Source organism: Aotus nancymaae, unplaced genomic scaffold, assembly GCF_030222135.1.
Source record: "Aotus nancymaae isolate 86718 unplaced genomic scaffold, 86718_ANA_hifiasm-v0.15.2.pri h1tg000029l, whole genome shotgun sequence".
Classification (NCBI taxonomy): domain Eukaryota; kingdom Metazoa; phylum Chordata; class Mammalia; order Primates; family Aotidae; genus Aotus; species Aotus nancymaae.
In genome coordinates, this window is record NW_026988442.1 from 55100680 (window position 1) to 55116298 (window position 15619).

General features: G+C 39.4%; 1 protein-coding gene across 1 annotated transcript in view; it reads right to left on the reverse strand.

Moving 5' to 3' along the window:
- GALNT5 (polypeptide N-acetylgalactosaminyltransferase 5) overlaps positions 1-9035 on the reverse strand; it is a 53401-nt gene extending 44366 nt beyond the window's left edge. The window contains exon 1 of the mRNA XM_012454902.2: positions 7420-9035. Coding sequence (XP_012310325.2) covers positions 7420-8873 — 1454 coding nt within the window. The 5' untranslated portion in view covers positions 8874-9035. The remainder of the gene's footprint in view (positions 1-7419) is intronic.
- Positions 9036-15619: the final 6584 nt, after the last annotated feature.

Sequence of the window (15619 nt, forward strand, 5' to 3'; positions counted from 1 at the left end):
TTTGCTTAGTGCTGTATAGGAAATGGTTTCCTGTAATTTTTTTCTCTGACAAGGTACATGTCATGCAAACTTAATTCCCCTCATGCACCTCTTACCCATGTATAAGGAAGAGAGGTGTTTTAATTTCTACCAAAGTAATATGACTAAAAGGAAACAATGGAAGGAAGAGCTGTCCCCTGTGGAAAGAATAGTAGAATTAAAAATTGGGATTAGCTTGCTGGACAGTGGATAAATCATTTATTCTTTTACAGCCTCACTTTTCTCAACTGTAAAACATATGAGAGTTAATATCTCATCGTGTTATTGTGAGGATTGCTTGGAATACAAACACACACACACATACACACATAAGTGTACATGCATACATATATGCATACACAAACATCACTGACTGGAACAAAACGAAGCACTTATTTTTTTATGTGTGAAGCTGAGCAAGGGAGGGATTCCTCTTTATGCAGAGGGCCTTGGCAAGCCAAGGAGAGGTGCAGGTGATGATGATCCCTACATGGGGAGAGTGGCTGGGGGTGGAGAGAGAACCAGTGCAGTGGAATTATTACTGAGTGAGAAAGAATCAGAAAACTAAAGGTTGGGTCCCAACATTGGCACTTGTGGGCTGTGATCCCTTGGGCAAGTTACTTTACCATGTGCTCTGTGTTTCCCCCTCATCTGTTAATAAAGAGATGTAACACTTTACTAATCTGGCATGGCCACAAGGATCAGATGAGATAATGTTTATGAAGGATGAAAGGGCTCAACTGCCTGGCATAGTGCACTGCTCCTGATTGAAGGCAATGAGCAAATATCACATGCAATGAAATGAACTGTCACTGTCTGAAATATCCACCATTATCTGAAACCCCAGTTTCCTCTGTAGGTGTCAGTTTTTCTTCTCTTTTTTTTTTTTTTTTTTTGAGACAGTGTCTCACTCTGTCACCCAGGCTGGAGTGCAGTGGTATGATCTCTGCTCACTGCAGCCTCTGCCTTCCAGTTCAAGCAATTCTACTGCCTCAGCCTCCCAAGTAGCTGGGACTATAGGTGCGTGCCACCACGCCCAACTAATTTTGTATTTTTAGTAGAGATGGGGTTCCACCATGTTGGCCAGGATGGTCTCGATTACCTGACCTCGTGATCCGCCCACCTCGGCCTCCCAAAGTGCTGGAATTACAGGCTTGAGCCACCACACCCGGTTAAATCTCAGTTTTTCTATAGGTAAAGCTGGGATGATGATAGTATCTACCTTCAGGAATTGTTTTAAGGATTAAAACAATTGAGAAGGCAAGTAATGAAGGCCTTTGTAAGCACTGTTTCTTCCTATTGCTGCTTCTCACACATGTCCACATTATCAACATTTTAGAAGCAAGGCCAACTGAGAAGGTACTTGAGTTTGGAATAATACAGCTGTTTTTCCAGGAGACTCTAAAAAGCTCCTTTCATTTCGAAAGCAAACAGCAAAATACAGCTTCTGAATATTGCTATTTTCCCTGAATTTTCTGAACTTTGAGCAAAAGAAGTTGTTTCTCTCTTGAGAGGCTCTGTCCTGATTGGATCAGCTAGAAAAGCCTAACAGGAAGTTATTTTCGGGGCCAAGAGCACCAGGGCAATATTACAGCAACAGTTTGATACATTATGCTGATGGTTAAATTGGGCCTTGGGTTCAGTGTGTGAAAAACTATACTTCTTTCAAATGCCTGCATTTACTAACTACTCTCTCCCAGGAGTGTTTCTGGGTCTTTCACGGTATTTAGGAGGAAAAGTCAGGAATTTGCTTTAACACTTCTCAGTTTTGTGTTAGTTAGGGACTGTTCAGCTGTTTTCTTCTCTTTGAACTAGTAGCAGAATTGTGCTTTACATTCTTCTCCTCTGATATTTGTTGACTTTGTTGTTCTTTTTGTTATGAAGAGAGTGGGATAAATACAAGTATTCAAAGGCCCAGTCATCGTCCTTTAGCCGTATTTAAGCTTCACTATGTTGCAGTCTAGTCTGAACTCTTTTAACACATTTTCCTTTTTATCTCCTGCTCTCCTACATGACTTTTGAGTGAAATAGCACACTGGGCCCTAACACACACACACACACACATATGCTCACAAGCGCACACACAAATGAACACATACACACTATTCAAAAGGCACCACTGCATTGCTTTCACTCATAGAGGTAAAAGCAGGAAGTAAATCCTTTTGAATTTTTCTTGTGAGGGGTTCTTTTTTCTGCCTCCAATTAGTTTCCCAAGGAGATCTCATAGTTTCTTCAATCAATTTTAATTAATATTCTCCAATTACTATTAGTCACAAAGACATGTCCATTTCATCAATTAAGATTTGTGTCCCATGTAAAAATTAAAAATTTGTATTTAACTTTAAAGTTTCTTTTTTTCTCTCAGCCTGATAAACTTTTAGAAGCTCAAAGTTTGGAGGATTCCTGGTCAGTTTATTTTCTGTCTTCTTTCTCCTCCCTCTCCTCCTCTTCCTCCTCCAGTAACTCATTAGTTATAGTTTTTGACCCTAGAGGATCAAAATTAAGGTCCCAGAAGGTTTTTCTTTCCCCTCAGTAATTTAGATTGGTTTGTGGCAAATGCATGGTGCTCTCTTTTGCTTTTCAAATGTGCCAAAAAAAAAACTTTCTTTAGCTGTGTAGGAAGGAATCAAATTATTGGTTGACAGTCCTGGCTCTGGGCTAAGAGAATAAAGCCCCATTTTAATTGCTTTATTGAGGGACTTGCCAGAGTTTTGTAGGGAAAGTAAAGCGTAAAATTAAGCAATTGAGTAACATTACAAGGACACAGCAGTGGTAGACAACCATACCAGAATTCTTATTGTACTTTAAAAACTAAATGCTGGCAGCAAAAATTCCTTTGAGTCATTTTTCTCTAAATTCAGATTCAGGAAGTACACTCTTAAAATAAGTTCATTTTTGGAGTTCCATCTTAACTATAGCTTCAGGCCAAAAGACAGATTTCTCCAAGTAGAATTGCCCTGCGTTTCACATAGGACCACATTTTAGCAAAACCTGTTTGTGTGTGTGTGTGTGTGTGTGTGTGTGTGTGTGTGTTGATTGTTGCTAACAGAAACAAGGTTCAGTAATTAGGAGCAAGAACTACCAGGATTAGCTTTTAATTTAAAAAAGATTAAAAATGGAACTTATAAAATAACTGTCATAAAAACATTTTATTTCAAGCAAATTTTATAGGCAAAATTTCTAGGCAACAATTAAGTTGTATTTTACATACTGACATAAAACATTCTTGTAAATAAAATAGACTTTCCTCTCTTGAAAGCCAAAACATTAAAATTAAAAACCAAAATAACAGCAAAAATATGAAATAAGTAATAAACACAAATTAGTGAATAGATCATAGTGTTAAATAGGATGTATTTACCTTAAATCAGATTTTAATGTATTCCATATATTCAAAATGAAAAATGAAGAAGTCATTATTGATTTATAAATAGACTTGTTGCAGGTTTCATTTGAATTGCTACCTTTTGATTATTCTTAATGTAGTATCAGTTTTCAAAAATCATTCAGAGAAACATGCCTTTTGAATTCATACTGTGTAAACCGGTTGCTTTTGAATGCACAGCACTGTGATCAGTGCTAAAGGAGTACAAAATAAAGCTAAAGATAGAGTTTCCTTCTGAAGCTTATAATTTCACTAAGAAGACAAAACAGGCATTCAAGGATCCAGTTAATGAAGAGCACACGACAAAGAGTGTTTCCGTAGCTAGAAGGCCTGTGTACACTAAGGGTCATTGGGATTTAGATGTCACAGCTACCTCATGGTCCAGGTAGAGGGAAGCCACAGTTGGATTTTGAGCAATATTGGATTAGAATGTGTGCAAGAGAATGGGGAGGATGGAGAGAGGCTGTGGGAAGGGACCAGTGAATGAAAACCTTAATGGATGGTTACGACCATAATGAGTAGAGAAGAGCAGAGACTAGCTTTTCTTATGCTGAAGGCCCAGCTTGGAGAAAATGTCATGTGCAGGGTGCTATTGCTATTCCACAAAGGGGAGAAACCTGGGCAGACAGAAAAGGACCATGTGAGCAACCCTGAGAACAGAAAGGGGTGTGAAATTACATCTTAACATTTTAGAAATTGTCCTTTAGGACTCAGGAGAAAAAGGAGGAAAGAGCAGATTTGGAAAAGAGAATCTGATTTTAGAACTAGAGTAAGAGAATTTGTCCTAGAAATCCCTGCCTGTCTCCTCTACCTTTTTCTTGTTGTTGTTTTCTGAGACAAGGTCTTATTCTGTCACCCAGGCTAGTGTGTACTGGCACAATTTTAGCTCACTGCAACCTCAACCTCTCAGGTTCAAGTTATCCTCCCACCTCAGCCTCCTGAGTGGCTGAGACTACAGGCATGCACCACCACTCTTGAGTAATTTTTAAATTTTTGGTAGTGATGAGGTCTTACTATATTGCCCATGCTGATCTCAAACTCCTGGGTTCAAGGGATCCTCCAACAGATGGCCTCCCGAAGTGCTGAGATTACAGATGTGAGACACCATGGCTGTCCTCTACTTCTTAATGGTAGCCTCACTCTAGTACATCAGCTAATTCATCTGTAAGACAATATTAACTACTACCGAGTTCGTATCTTCACTGGGGGAAGGTGAATTTAAATGAATATACCAAATTGGTGGGTTTTGTTGTTCAATCTGTATTCAATGAGCAGTTGTGATATGCCAGTTACGTGAGAATTTGTCTATAACAGTGGATTTTGGGAAAATGAATAGATCAATAAGGAAGATATTCTCCAAAACTCTTAAAATTTAAAGGTTGTAGAGGGATGCTACTCCAGCTAATTTTAAGCTAGCTCTCCTGTGTTTGTATAGTTGTTTCTCTGTCTCACACACACACTCATTTTCCTTTTTTTTTTTTTAAATTATACTTTAAGTTCTGAGGTACATGTGCAGACTGTGTAGGATTGCTACATAGGTATACACGTGCCATGGTGGTTTGCTGCATCCCTCATTTTCTTATTCTATTTTATAACAATTTTCCCCTTATGCTGACTTTTAAAACTGATTATTTTAAAAAATCTTATTGCGTGTGTTCCTGTAAGCAGCTACGTCAAACACCTTTTGAGCAAGGCTGAAAATAAATAAAGCCAAAGTAAAAAAAAAAACAAAACACTCCAACTCTTGCCAACCTGATGAATCAAATGTTTTTTGATCGTATTTTCTTTAACCTTTACCTCTATGAATACATAATTTACACATATTTTATAGTCAGGGTGTTTGGGCAAAAGAACAAAAAATGATTTATCCTCTTTCAAAGAACAGGGCTACAAAAGGATCGAAAAATACTTTGGAAGGCCCTAGGTCCAGGATCTTTGGTAGGGGACGCCTGAGTGGAGCACAGCATCCGCCAGGCAGCTTGAGAGCACACCTGTATTTAACCAAGGTGGGTTATGTGATAAGTGGGAGGAGGCCTGGCCACATGCTCTCTGACTCATCCTCTCAAGCACACATGTCAATTTTTCCTATAGTTGGGACAACCTCCTTCAGAAGACAGAGCCTGACTATAACTTTCCTGGGCTGCAAGGCTCAACTTCTACAGACAAAAGTATAGAAACTAAGAAGCACTGGGAGCCGGTGAGCCTTCAGTGAGCCACAGTGGTGATAAAATCATGATTACTTGCTTTGGGCACCTGCACCCCGCCACGCACATGCTTTTCTCTGGTTTGGAACTGGAGCTTGTGCTTCTGTGCAGTGGCTGATTTCTCCCCAGACTCCCTAGCAGCCTGCCGGGTCAATAAGGGCATGTTAAAATGAAGCTGCTTTAACAGTCACTTTGTTTCCTTGCACTTTGTGTTCAAGGCTGGCATGTGTAATCTCGTGATACACAGGACTTTAGATTAGAGATGGCCAACATAATTTTTAGGATCCTTTTTGAGGGGAGATTGGCAAGAGATTGAAGAGAGCACAGAATAATTTTCAGCATTATTTTTAATTATTTCTCTACAATGACTAGCTCTGTGACCACAGGCAGTCTAGCTTTCCAGGGCCTCAGTTTCCTCATCTTTGAGTATGTCTGCGTTCTTCTCAAAGCTGTGATTATCACCAGGGTGAGGAACGCGAATGGCACAGTGCTTGATCTAAGCAGTGCATGGCTGATAGCCATTTGCTGATAGCTACGAGGTAGGGAACAATCTGGCTGTAGCCGACATCACAATGAAGAGACTCTTCTTACTAATATGGATAAAGCTTCCCCTGTATCTGCCTTCCTCCTAGTAACACTGACTAAAATGTAATACTGACTGCCTAGATCACAAAGAAGAATTTTCTGCAGAAGCCAAACAAGGCCATTGTTTGCATGCCACATGTGCTAAGTCTCAATGTTGATATTCCCCAATCCAACTTCCTGGCAAATATTGTTTGACTCAGGGAACTGAGTTAACAGATATTGAACATACGGCTATAGAGTACCTTCACTTATCAGTGGGCCAAGAAAAAAATGCCAGGAACCCAATTATATTTGAATCAGATTAAATATCTATGCTTTGATCCACCTCTGGTGATAGAGTTATAGGAATTTAATTCTTAGAAGGACTGGTTCCTGAAGGCCCACTGGGCAGCTTTAGAACTGCATTACCTTGTGAAAGTGCTGTAACTTCTGAGCGCCCTCACCAGTGTGTTAATTTGAACCATAATGCCTGCCTCCTCCTTTCCAGGACTCAGATGCAGTTCATCTGTATGTATGCAGGCTCTTTGTAAATAGTAAAACTCTACAAACCTAAATGTAAGTGATTATTATTATGCTTTTTATACCTCCTGTAGGTGTTTGCTGGTCATGGACTGATTGACTTTTTCCAATATTATTATTCCTATGTAACTGAGCTCTTGAAATGTCTACCATCTCCACCTATAAAGGACTTTAAATTTTAGGGAGTAAAGTCACTTCTTCTCTTGCTATTCTGGTTATCATTACTCATGATTAGGCAGAATTCTGGCTAAGATATGATTCCAGGGAGATCTAAGAAGAGTCCTTCTGTGTGCTTCCCTCCCAAATATATTCCTGACAGACTTGCTAATAATGAAAAGTTCCAAAACTGGGAATTCAGTTCATTGTCACTATTCTAATGGAATTACACTTTAAGCTCTACCATTCATATATATGTTATTATGAACTGAGTTCACCTAATCATTTTAATAGGTTTTCAGCAGAGGGAAGGAAATTGAACATGAGCTAATGACGGGGACCAAAGTCAGAGAACGAGAACTCTGCAACTGCTGATTTGAGAATTTTTCTCTGTGTAGCTGGTGAATTGTCTGAATGATATCCTATGATTAATGTTTCCTTAATTCTCAAGGCGACCAAAAATCATGCAAAATTGTCTAGCAATAAATCCTCTCTATGTAAGAGCCAAAGCACTTGGGGTTGAGGAAAGAGAAGAGAAATAGGTCTTACCCAGCAGGTCTTGTGTCTTCAATGGCTCTATCCACTGGGATCAAATCGCTAAGGTAGACATTGAAGTTTCCTTCTTTCCATCTTCTTTCTGCCTCCTTCTCCTTTCCATGGGGGACAACTACAGGCCGCCCAAACTGCCCTGGAGCTTTGGGGTCCCTTGGAGAAAGCGTCACATCAATTCTTAACACCTGGTGCATCCCATGGTCTTCAGGTAAAAGGGCTTTTATATAACTCTGGTTGTATTCTCTAGGGGGGGCCTTGGCAGTTACGTTGATTTTTGCTGGCTCTAGCCCCCCAGCTAAAGCGTGGTTAGTTTGGGACAGTGGTAGTTTATGTGGAGCAACTGAAGAGAAAGACGTCTCACTTCTATTCCTGGAAATGTGTTTACCTTGGCTTTTACCCAGTACGTTAGGAAATATAATTTTGGTTTTAGAATTGGAGACCTCTTTGGGGTCTGTCTTTTGCTCTTCTTCCTTGGTTATAATCACAATGTGGCTTTCAGAGAAATTGAGTTTCTTTCCATGAGCCCCTCCAGCTCTGTCATTCTTTGACAAGCTTCCCAAAGGTGTCTCATTAATAGATTGCTTCCTTAAGCGATTTGAATTGACGATGAACTTAGAAGAAGGAAGTCTCTTATTGACTTTGTGTTTATTTGCATTTACTTCTTTGCTCTGAGTCTCAGTTTTGTTTAAGGCTATGGCTTCCCCAGACTTCAGCACTGGTGTGCTGGCAGGGTGTGTCCTCTCTTTTGCTACTGCCTGTGATCTATGCTTTGGTCTGTAAGTACTAAGACGGATGGTCACATTCAAGTCCCTTTCAGCTGCTAGTTTTGAAGTGTCACTGCTAGGGCCATGACTCTTCAGGGCCTCCTGTTTTAAACTGAGGGGTCCCATGGGTACTGATACTGTAACTAATAGAGTTCCTTTTGCTGCTCTGAGTGAGGTTTTTGGAGCCCCCTGAGCTGTCGTTTGCTTTGGTGTCCCCTGGTGAGAGGAGGCTTCAGGTTTGATGCCTCTCCCTTCTGTCTTCTGCTTGTTAGGAGTCACGGGGAGGGTCTGCAGATGTGCAGGATGCCACAGTGGCACAACCTTGCCCCTTCCCAGGGCATTCTGCATTTTTCTTTCCCTCTGGGTTTGGTCCAGGTCAACCTCAACCTTGAGGACACTCCGCTCAGTTTTTCTAAAGTTCTCTTTGCCCCACGCCCCTTTCCCATGTCCCCTTAGGGGAGGTTTCATCTCTTTTATGCTGCTGTAAAAAATTTTCACTTGGTCTGGCTGAACTCTGAATCCTAACTGCTCCCTCTTCACCATGTCTTCCTTGATGACCCGAGTGTTGATCTCGCTGAATGAGAGGCGGAGAGCTGCCATGTCAAAGAGCAGCCAGATGACAGAAGCTATGAAGATAAATGCCAAGACTCGCCCACTTCCTCGGAAAAACTTTCGGATCCTGTTCATGGTACAAAGGTTTCGCTTGGAGCCTGCCCTCCCTTAGCCTGCTTACCTTGAGTGGAGAGGGAGCTGAAGCAGTAGCAGCAGCAGCAGCGGAGTTGCCAGAAAGTGACCCCCTCCCCTGAACACCGCAGGAAGCAGCCGTCCAAGGGGAAAGCTCAGTTCCTACCGCTTGTCAGTCTCTGCCTGCGTGGCATTTCACAGCAGAGCATCTGTGCCTGCTTGGCTGGCCCTGGCTAAGTTCTGGTAAACACTGGCCTTAGGTCACTCCAGGAGCAGTTGATTCCAGCCACCAAGCAGTTCAACATATCACTTGTCTGGTCCCCAGGAGCCCATGTCCACCTTCCTACAAGCCCAAGAAAAGGTGGGGGCCAGATTGAGGCTGCTGTTTCTCTCCTCCCCGTTCTCCGTCTGCACGCTGTAACTCAACACCACTTCTCATAAGGAAAACATTTCAAGTCATTACCCAGAAAACTTCATTCAGCTCTCACCTTCTGTGTTATGTGAGAGCGTGTGTGTGTTAAGGGCAATTAAAAAGGAAAAAAAGCTATCTAACTTGGAGGGCATGTGTTCCTGGTTTGTAACCCCACCTACCCTACTCCTGCTCATTAACCCTGTTGTACCCAGGTGCCAATGCTCTGCTGAGGAATTCATCACTGAAGTTAACGTTTCAGCTTTAAGACGTAACAGTTTAAAGAAGTGGCTCAGTATATCCTCCTCATTTCCAGAAATGTATATGTTTAGTTACTTACAGCCTTCCTTCAGGAGGTTTTAATGTATTTCTTTGTAAGCCAACTACTTATTTTTTTGTGAATCCATCTGTTTTTATTATTATATTCAATAAACATAAACTTAAATTTATCATATTGCTACAAAAAGTTTCTAAGCACTTTGTTATGGTCTGAATGTTTATGTCCACCCAAAATTCATATGTTGAAACCTAATCATGAATGTGATAGTATTAGGAGGTAGGGCTTTTGAAGGTGATTTGATTATAAGGATAGAGCCCTCATGAATGAGATCCACACTCTTAAAAAAGAGACCCCACTGCCTTGCCACTCCACAAAGTGATGGTATAATGAGAAGGTGCCGTCTATGAACCAGGAAATGGGCTTTCACCAAACTATGAATCTGCTGGTGCCTTGATTTCTGATTTCCCAGTCTCCAGAACTGTGAGAAACAAACTTCTGTTGCTTATCAGTCACTTAGTCTATGGTATTTTTCTACAAGAGCATGAACAGAGTAAGACACACTCTCAGTTTCAGTACTTATCTTGTCATGAACCAGCATGAAACAGTTTGAGGACCACACCAGGACTTGGACCAGATTTTGAGTGATGCTGGTTGACTGGTAGGGTAGTGGCTCCCCCACAGGCTTTTCATTAAAATCACTTGAAACAAGATCCCCAAAACTCTGATCAATTGATGAGAAAGGAGGTGGAGATGACAGTGTATTAAATATATATATATATATATATATATTTTAACAAAGCTTCCAAGGTCTTTCAAATGTGCAGTTAAAGTTGAGAAACACTGGTCTAGAAAAAAAAGTCTCAATGTTATTATTATTATTATTTGGTTTTTGTAACACTGCCCATGGGACATTTAATTTTAGGTGTCTACTTGACTGGGCTAAGGAATACCCAGAGCACTGGTAAAGCATTATTTGTAGGTATGTCTGTGAGGGTGTTTACAGAAGAGACTGGCATTTGACTTAGTGCAGTGAGTGGGGAAGAGATGCCCTCACCCAATGTGGGTAGGCATCGCTATTTGGTTGAGGGCCCAGATAGAATAAAAAGGCAGAGGGAAGGTGGATTCTCTCTCTCTTAGTGAGCTGGGACATCTTTCTTCTGCCTTTAGACAAGAATTTTAGGTTCTCTGGCTTTGGACTTTGGGGCTTGTACTAGTCTGCCCCCCAGACCCTCACATTTCCCCCTAGGTTCTCAGGCCTTTGGCCTTAGATTGAGACTGATGCTATTGGCTTCCCTGGTTCTCAGGCCTTTGGACTCGGAATGTGCCATGTTACTGGATTTCCTGGTTCTCCAGCTTGCAGGTGGCCTGGCCTGAGGTTTCTCAGCCTCCATAACCACATGAAAACTGCCTCTCATTTATCTATCTCTATGAATCCTATTGGTTCTGTTTCTCTGAAAAATCCTGGCTAATACAGTCTACAACTTGTGTGACATTCCTTCCCTGACAAATAAAGTACAGTCTAATAAAAACTATGGATTCCCAGAACACCTAAATCAGAATATACACTTTGACATTGCCAGTTATAAAGATTGTCTATAGAGTTTAAGAATCACTGCTCAGGACAACTCTTCTCCTCTCTGAGGAACTCTGAGTGATTTGTAGACAACACTGCTATTCATTTCTCCAGTGTGGGGAGGGTCTAGCTTCCATGCTTTGAGGTAAACTTAGGTTCCTAATGGCTTGGGAGGGGAAGGAGAGATTCCAATTCTTTATACTTATGCATTGCCTTTTGCAGCATTTGGCCTTTGCACCATGGGAGGGAATTCAGATAAATGCAGCTATGGTAACATGTTTGCTGAGTCGCTGATTCTCCTTTCTGTTCAGTGCCTGCTCACTTCAACTTGGAATATCCACGTGGATGGCAGCATCTATGGCTCACCTATTTCCTGTGTACATCCCTCTCTCAACTTATCCATCATTCCAATATCTATTGGGTATGTTCCACAGATCAGGCCATGTGTTGGGTGTTGAGAGACACTAAGTAAAAGGACATAGTTCTTGTGCTTGAGGACCTCACAGTTTATTGATGGACACAGACAAGTAGGCATATGTTATATGTTCCAATATGTAATAAGTAATATGGGAGAAATAATATCCTGGATTCTGTGGGGACAGAGATTAGTTTTGGGAGGCATAGATGATTTTTGGATAAGCTATTCTTAGACTTCAAAAATGAATAAGATAATAATTACCTTGGCCCATATTGTAGTCTGAGAAAATCAGTATTAGTTAGATGGTGAAAGGCGGATAAATTAGCAAAAGCATAGAAATGAAGAGAGAGCATAGTACCTTAGGAGAGTCCCAAGTTTTTGAGAACTAGCATGACTGGAAACACAGGCTTTAGTGTTTTTCTGCATACATGTATATTCATGTGTGTGTGTATAGATATGTGTGTGTGTATGTGTGTGTGTATATATGTGTGTGTGTATATATGTGTGTGTGTATATATGTGTATGTGTATATATATATATATGTCTCATGCACTTTGCTAAGTTCTTTCCATTGACTATGTCACTCAATCCTCAAAAGAATCTAATGGGAAGGAGAAAATTACAATTTGTAGTCAGCAAATGAAACCTGAGAGAGGTAAAGCAACAGTAGAGATTGGAGGAGTTGGTTCTCGAATACACAACTGTACGATACTGTAGTCCCTGTGCTTAAATATCACACAGTACTGCTTTTCTAGCTGTATGACCTTGCAGACTAGATAATTTTCTGTGGCTACTGAGCAATTAAAAAAACCCTGTGCTTTGCAGGTTAATGTGAGAATATTTCAGAATGGTTTAAGTTATTGTTATATTGAAGTTACTCTCTAAATGTTGGCCACTGCCATTCATATTGTTGCTAATACTTTGCTGTGATAGGAGTGTCAGGTGCATGTCGGTGGCAATATACCAGCTCTTCCCAAAAAAAAGTAGGAAACTAGTGACTAATGTGATGCTGGTAATGGGGAAGAAATATATCTGATTATTTTATTTTATTCTTGCTATTCTTATTTCCTCTAATTGTAGATTTAACCAATGACAGTTGTGCACTGAGAACTCACTACATGCCCAAAACGTGAAGTAGGTGATGTTGTCTCTGCCCCAACAACCTTAAAACTCCCCTCAGCAGAACACCATGAGCAAAAAACAGCACACATATTTAGCATCCACATTCCAAAATAAAGTGAGAATTTTTTTAGTATCATGGAAAAATGGTTTGCATTGCAATATTGTTTTAAACATGAAAATAGAATGCTTTAAAATTATTTTACTTGCATGATTCAATCTTGTCCAGCCACCATCCCACCCAAATGGCAGTTGGAATTACTCAAATGTCTTTTAGGAAAGTCAACACTTGTTACATTCTATGCTTAACAGTTTAAAACACTGCTTGAAATATATTCTTGTTTCCATATAAGTTTTGTCAGAGAGTACTGATTTCTTTTTATCCCTCCTAGGGGATTTCTTTTTTATCCCTCTTGTGAATCAAAACACAAATTACTTGCAACAGGAGAGCAACATGTCAAAAAAATTAAAAGGCAATCTTGGCTTATCTATCATGGGTAAAGTCAAATGTTAATCTGGCTTAGTCTTCAATCTATCTGACATACAATTGAGAATGAGATGTGAAGAGTAGGTAACAGAGTAGGGAAACATTGGTTAAATATCTTAGAAATGGAGGAGTAGATTGGGTTGTCAGACTTGATCTGAAATACTGACTTGGCCACTAATAGCCATATAATCATGTATGTGTCACGCATCGCAAAGCTTGTGTAAGGTTCTCTTCCCAGCCTCTTTCTGTTTTTTTCCCTTGTGAGTTTATGATAATCTGTGATGATGGTAGAAGTTTGTTATAAGCCATATCACTGACTCAACATTATGGGTCTTCAGGGACTCTAACAATTTCTGTGGCCCCTATAGCTGTATATCGCTCTCCTTTTTCTTCTCTTTTCTGACACACATGCTGTTTCACATCTCAGATCAATGAATTGTATAGGTTAAAAGGAATAGATATTATTAAAATTAAAATTATTAATGAATTGTATAGGTTAAAAGGAATAGATATTATTAAAATTAAAATTATTAAAATATTAAACTCACATGTTATTATTAATCCTAAATTTAAATCTACTACTTCCCCCAATCAAAAGATACAGACAGGCAAACTGGATAAAAAGCCAAAACCCATCGGTATGCTGCATCCAGACCCATCTCACATGCAACGATACACAAAGACTCAAAACAAAGGGATGGAGGAAGATTTACCAGCCAAACGGAGAGCAAAAATAAATAAATAAATAAAAAAGCAGGTGTTGCAATTCTCGCCTCTGATAAAATAGACCTTAAAGCAACAAAGATCAAAAGAGGCAAAGAAGGACATTACATAATGGTAAAAGGATCAATGCAACAAGAAGAGCTAACGATCCTAAATATTTACGCACCCAATACAGGAGCACCCAGATACATAAGACAAGTTCTTAATGACTTATAAAGAGACTTAGCCTCCCACACAATAACAGTGGGAGACTGTAACATCACATTGTCAATATTAGATAGATCAACGAGACAGAAAATTAACAAGGATATCCAGGACTTGAACTTAGACCTGGAACAAGTAAACTTAATAAATATTTATAGAACTCTCCACTTCAAATACATAAAACGTACATTCTTATCAGTACCATATCACACCTATTCCAAAAGTGACTACATAATTGGAAGTAAATCACTCCTCAGTAATTGCATAGCATTTCATAGGTTTAAATGAAATATTGGTTGGCTGCTTGTTTGTTATTTTCTTCCCTTATTCCTTACTGACTCCATTGTTAAGCACAATTATTGGCGTAAAAGAGGTTTTTGATTCCCATTTTTAGACTGTATTCTAGCCTGGGCAATAAAGCAATACTCCCATTCTCTCTCTCTCTTTCTCTTCCTTTTTCTTCCTCTCCTTCATTTTTTTTTCTTTCTTTCTTCCTTTTTTTTTTTAAAAAAAAGAATATAAAAAAAAGGATACTAGGAAATTCCACTTTTTCATCAACACGCATATTGCCCAACACATTACCCTTATATATTGGTAAATGATGATGCTTCTAAAATTTTAGTTGGATTAAAATGTTACCAGCAGGAAACTAAATATGTAAGTGGGTTGCTTCTTTGAGGTACCTACAGTTAGGGAGCCTGCCTTGTCATCCCAAGTGGTAGAATGCAGATAGTTTTGACTAGTCAAATTTCTCAAGAATCTGCACATACTTAGTTGGAGATGATATCTGTTTGAAAATCTAGAGTTATGTATTAGCCTTGGGAGATATTTGGAGGGGTTATTCCAATTATCAGTCTGACTCCAGCTTGTAGTAAAAATCTAAAAACAGACTTTAGTTTCTTCTTCTGTAAAACGGGTACAATAATAGGAGGACTTGGCTTCTATTCTGTTTGGTCGTTGTCAGGATAATCATATTAATAGCAACCATTCATTGGGAATTTACTGAGGGCCTGCCACTAGTCACTTGACATTATCTCATTTAATCCTCAACATTTGATTTTCACACACTGCATCATAAACTGTCCAGCAAAACAGATCTTCATAAAGTTAAAGTGAAAAGTATATCTGTGTTATATTCTCATGGCAAATATCTTTGAATCATCCTTATTGTTAATCAAGTAGGAGCTCAGTAAACACTATTTTATATCTAGCCTTAAATCTCCCTGATGGGAATACAAAATCTTAGAAATACCGATTCCAGCTCTCTGGCTTTCCATCTAAAGTTGGTTTCTCTGGGTATTTGAAAGTTTCTCCACTATGTGAGCATATCCTGAGTAACTAATATCTGTTTTAATTTATGATATTTACTCAACTACCCACCCCTAAGTAAAAAGAAAGATGCAAAAGGGAAATTAATTTAAACATATATTTCATAGAGAATAATGATTATTCATAGGTGCATCACTGAATTTCTTTTTTTCCCAGTTTTACTGACTATAATTGACTATTAAAATTATATGTATTAAATGTTTAAGG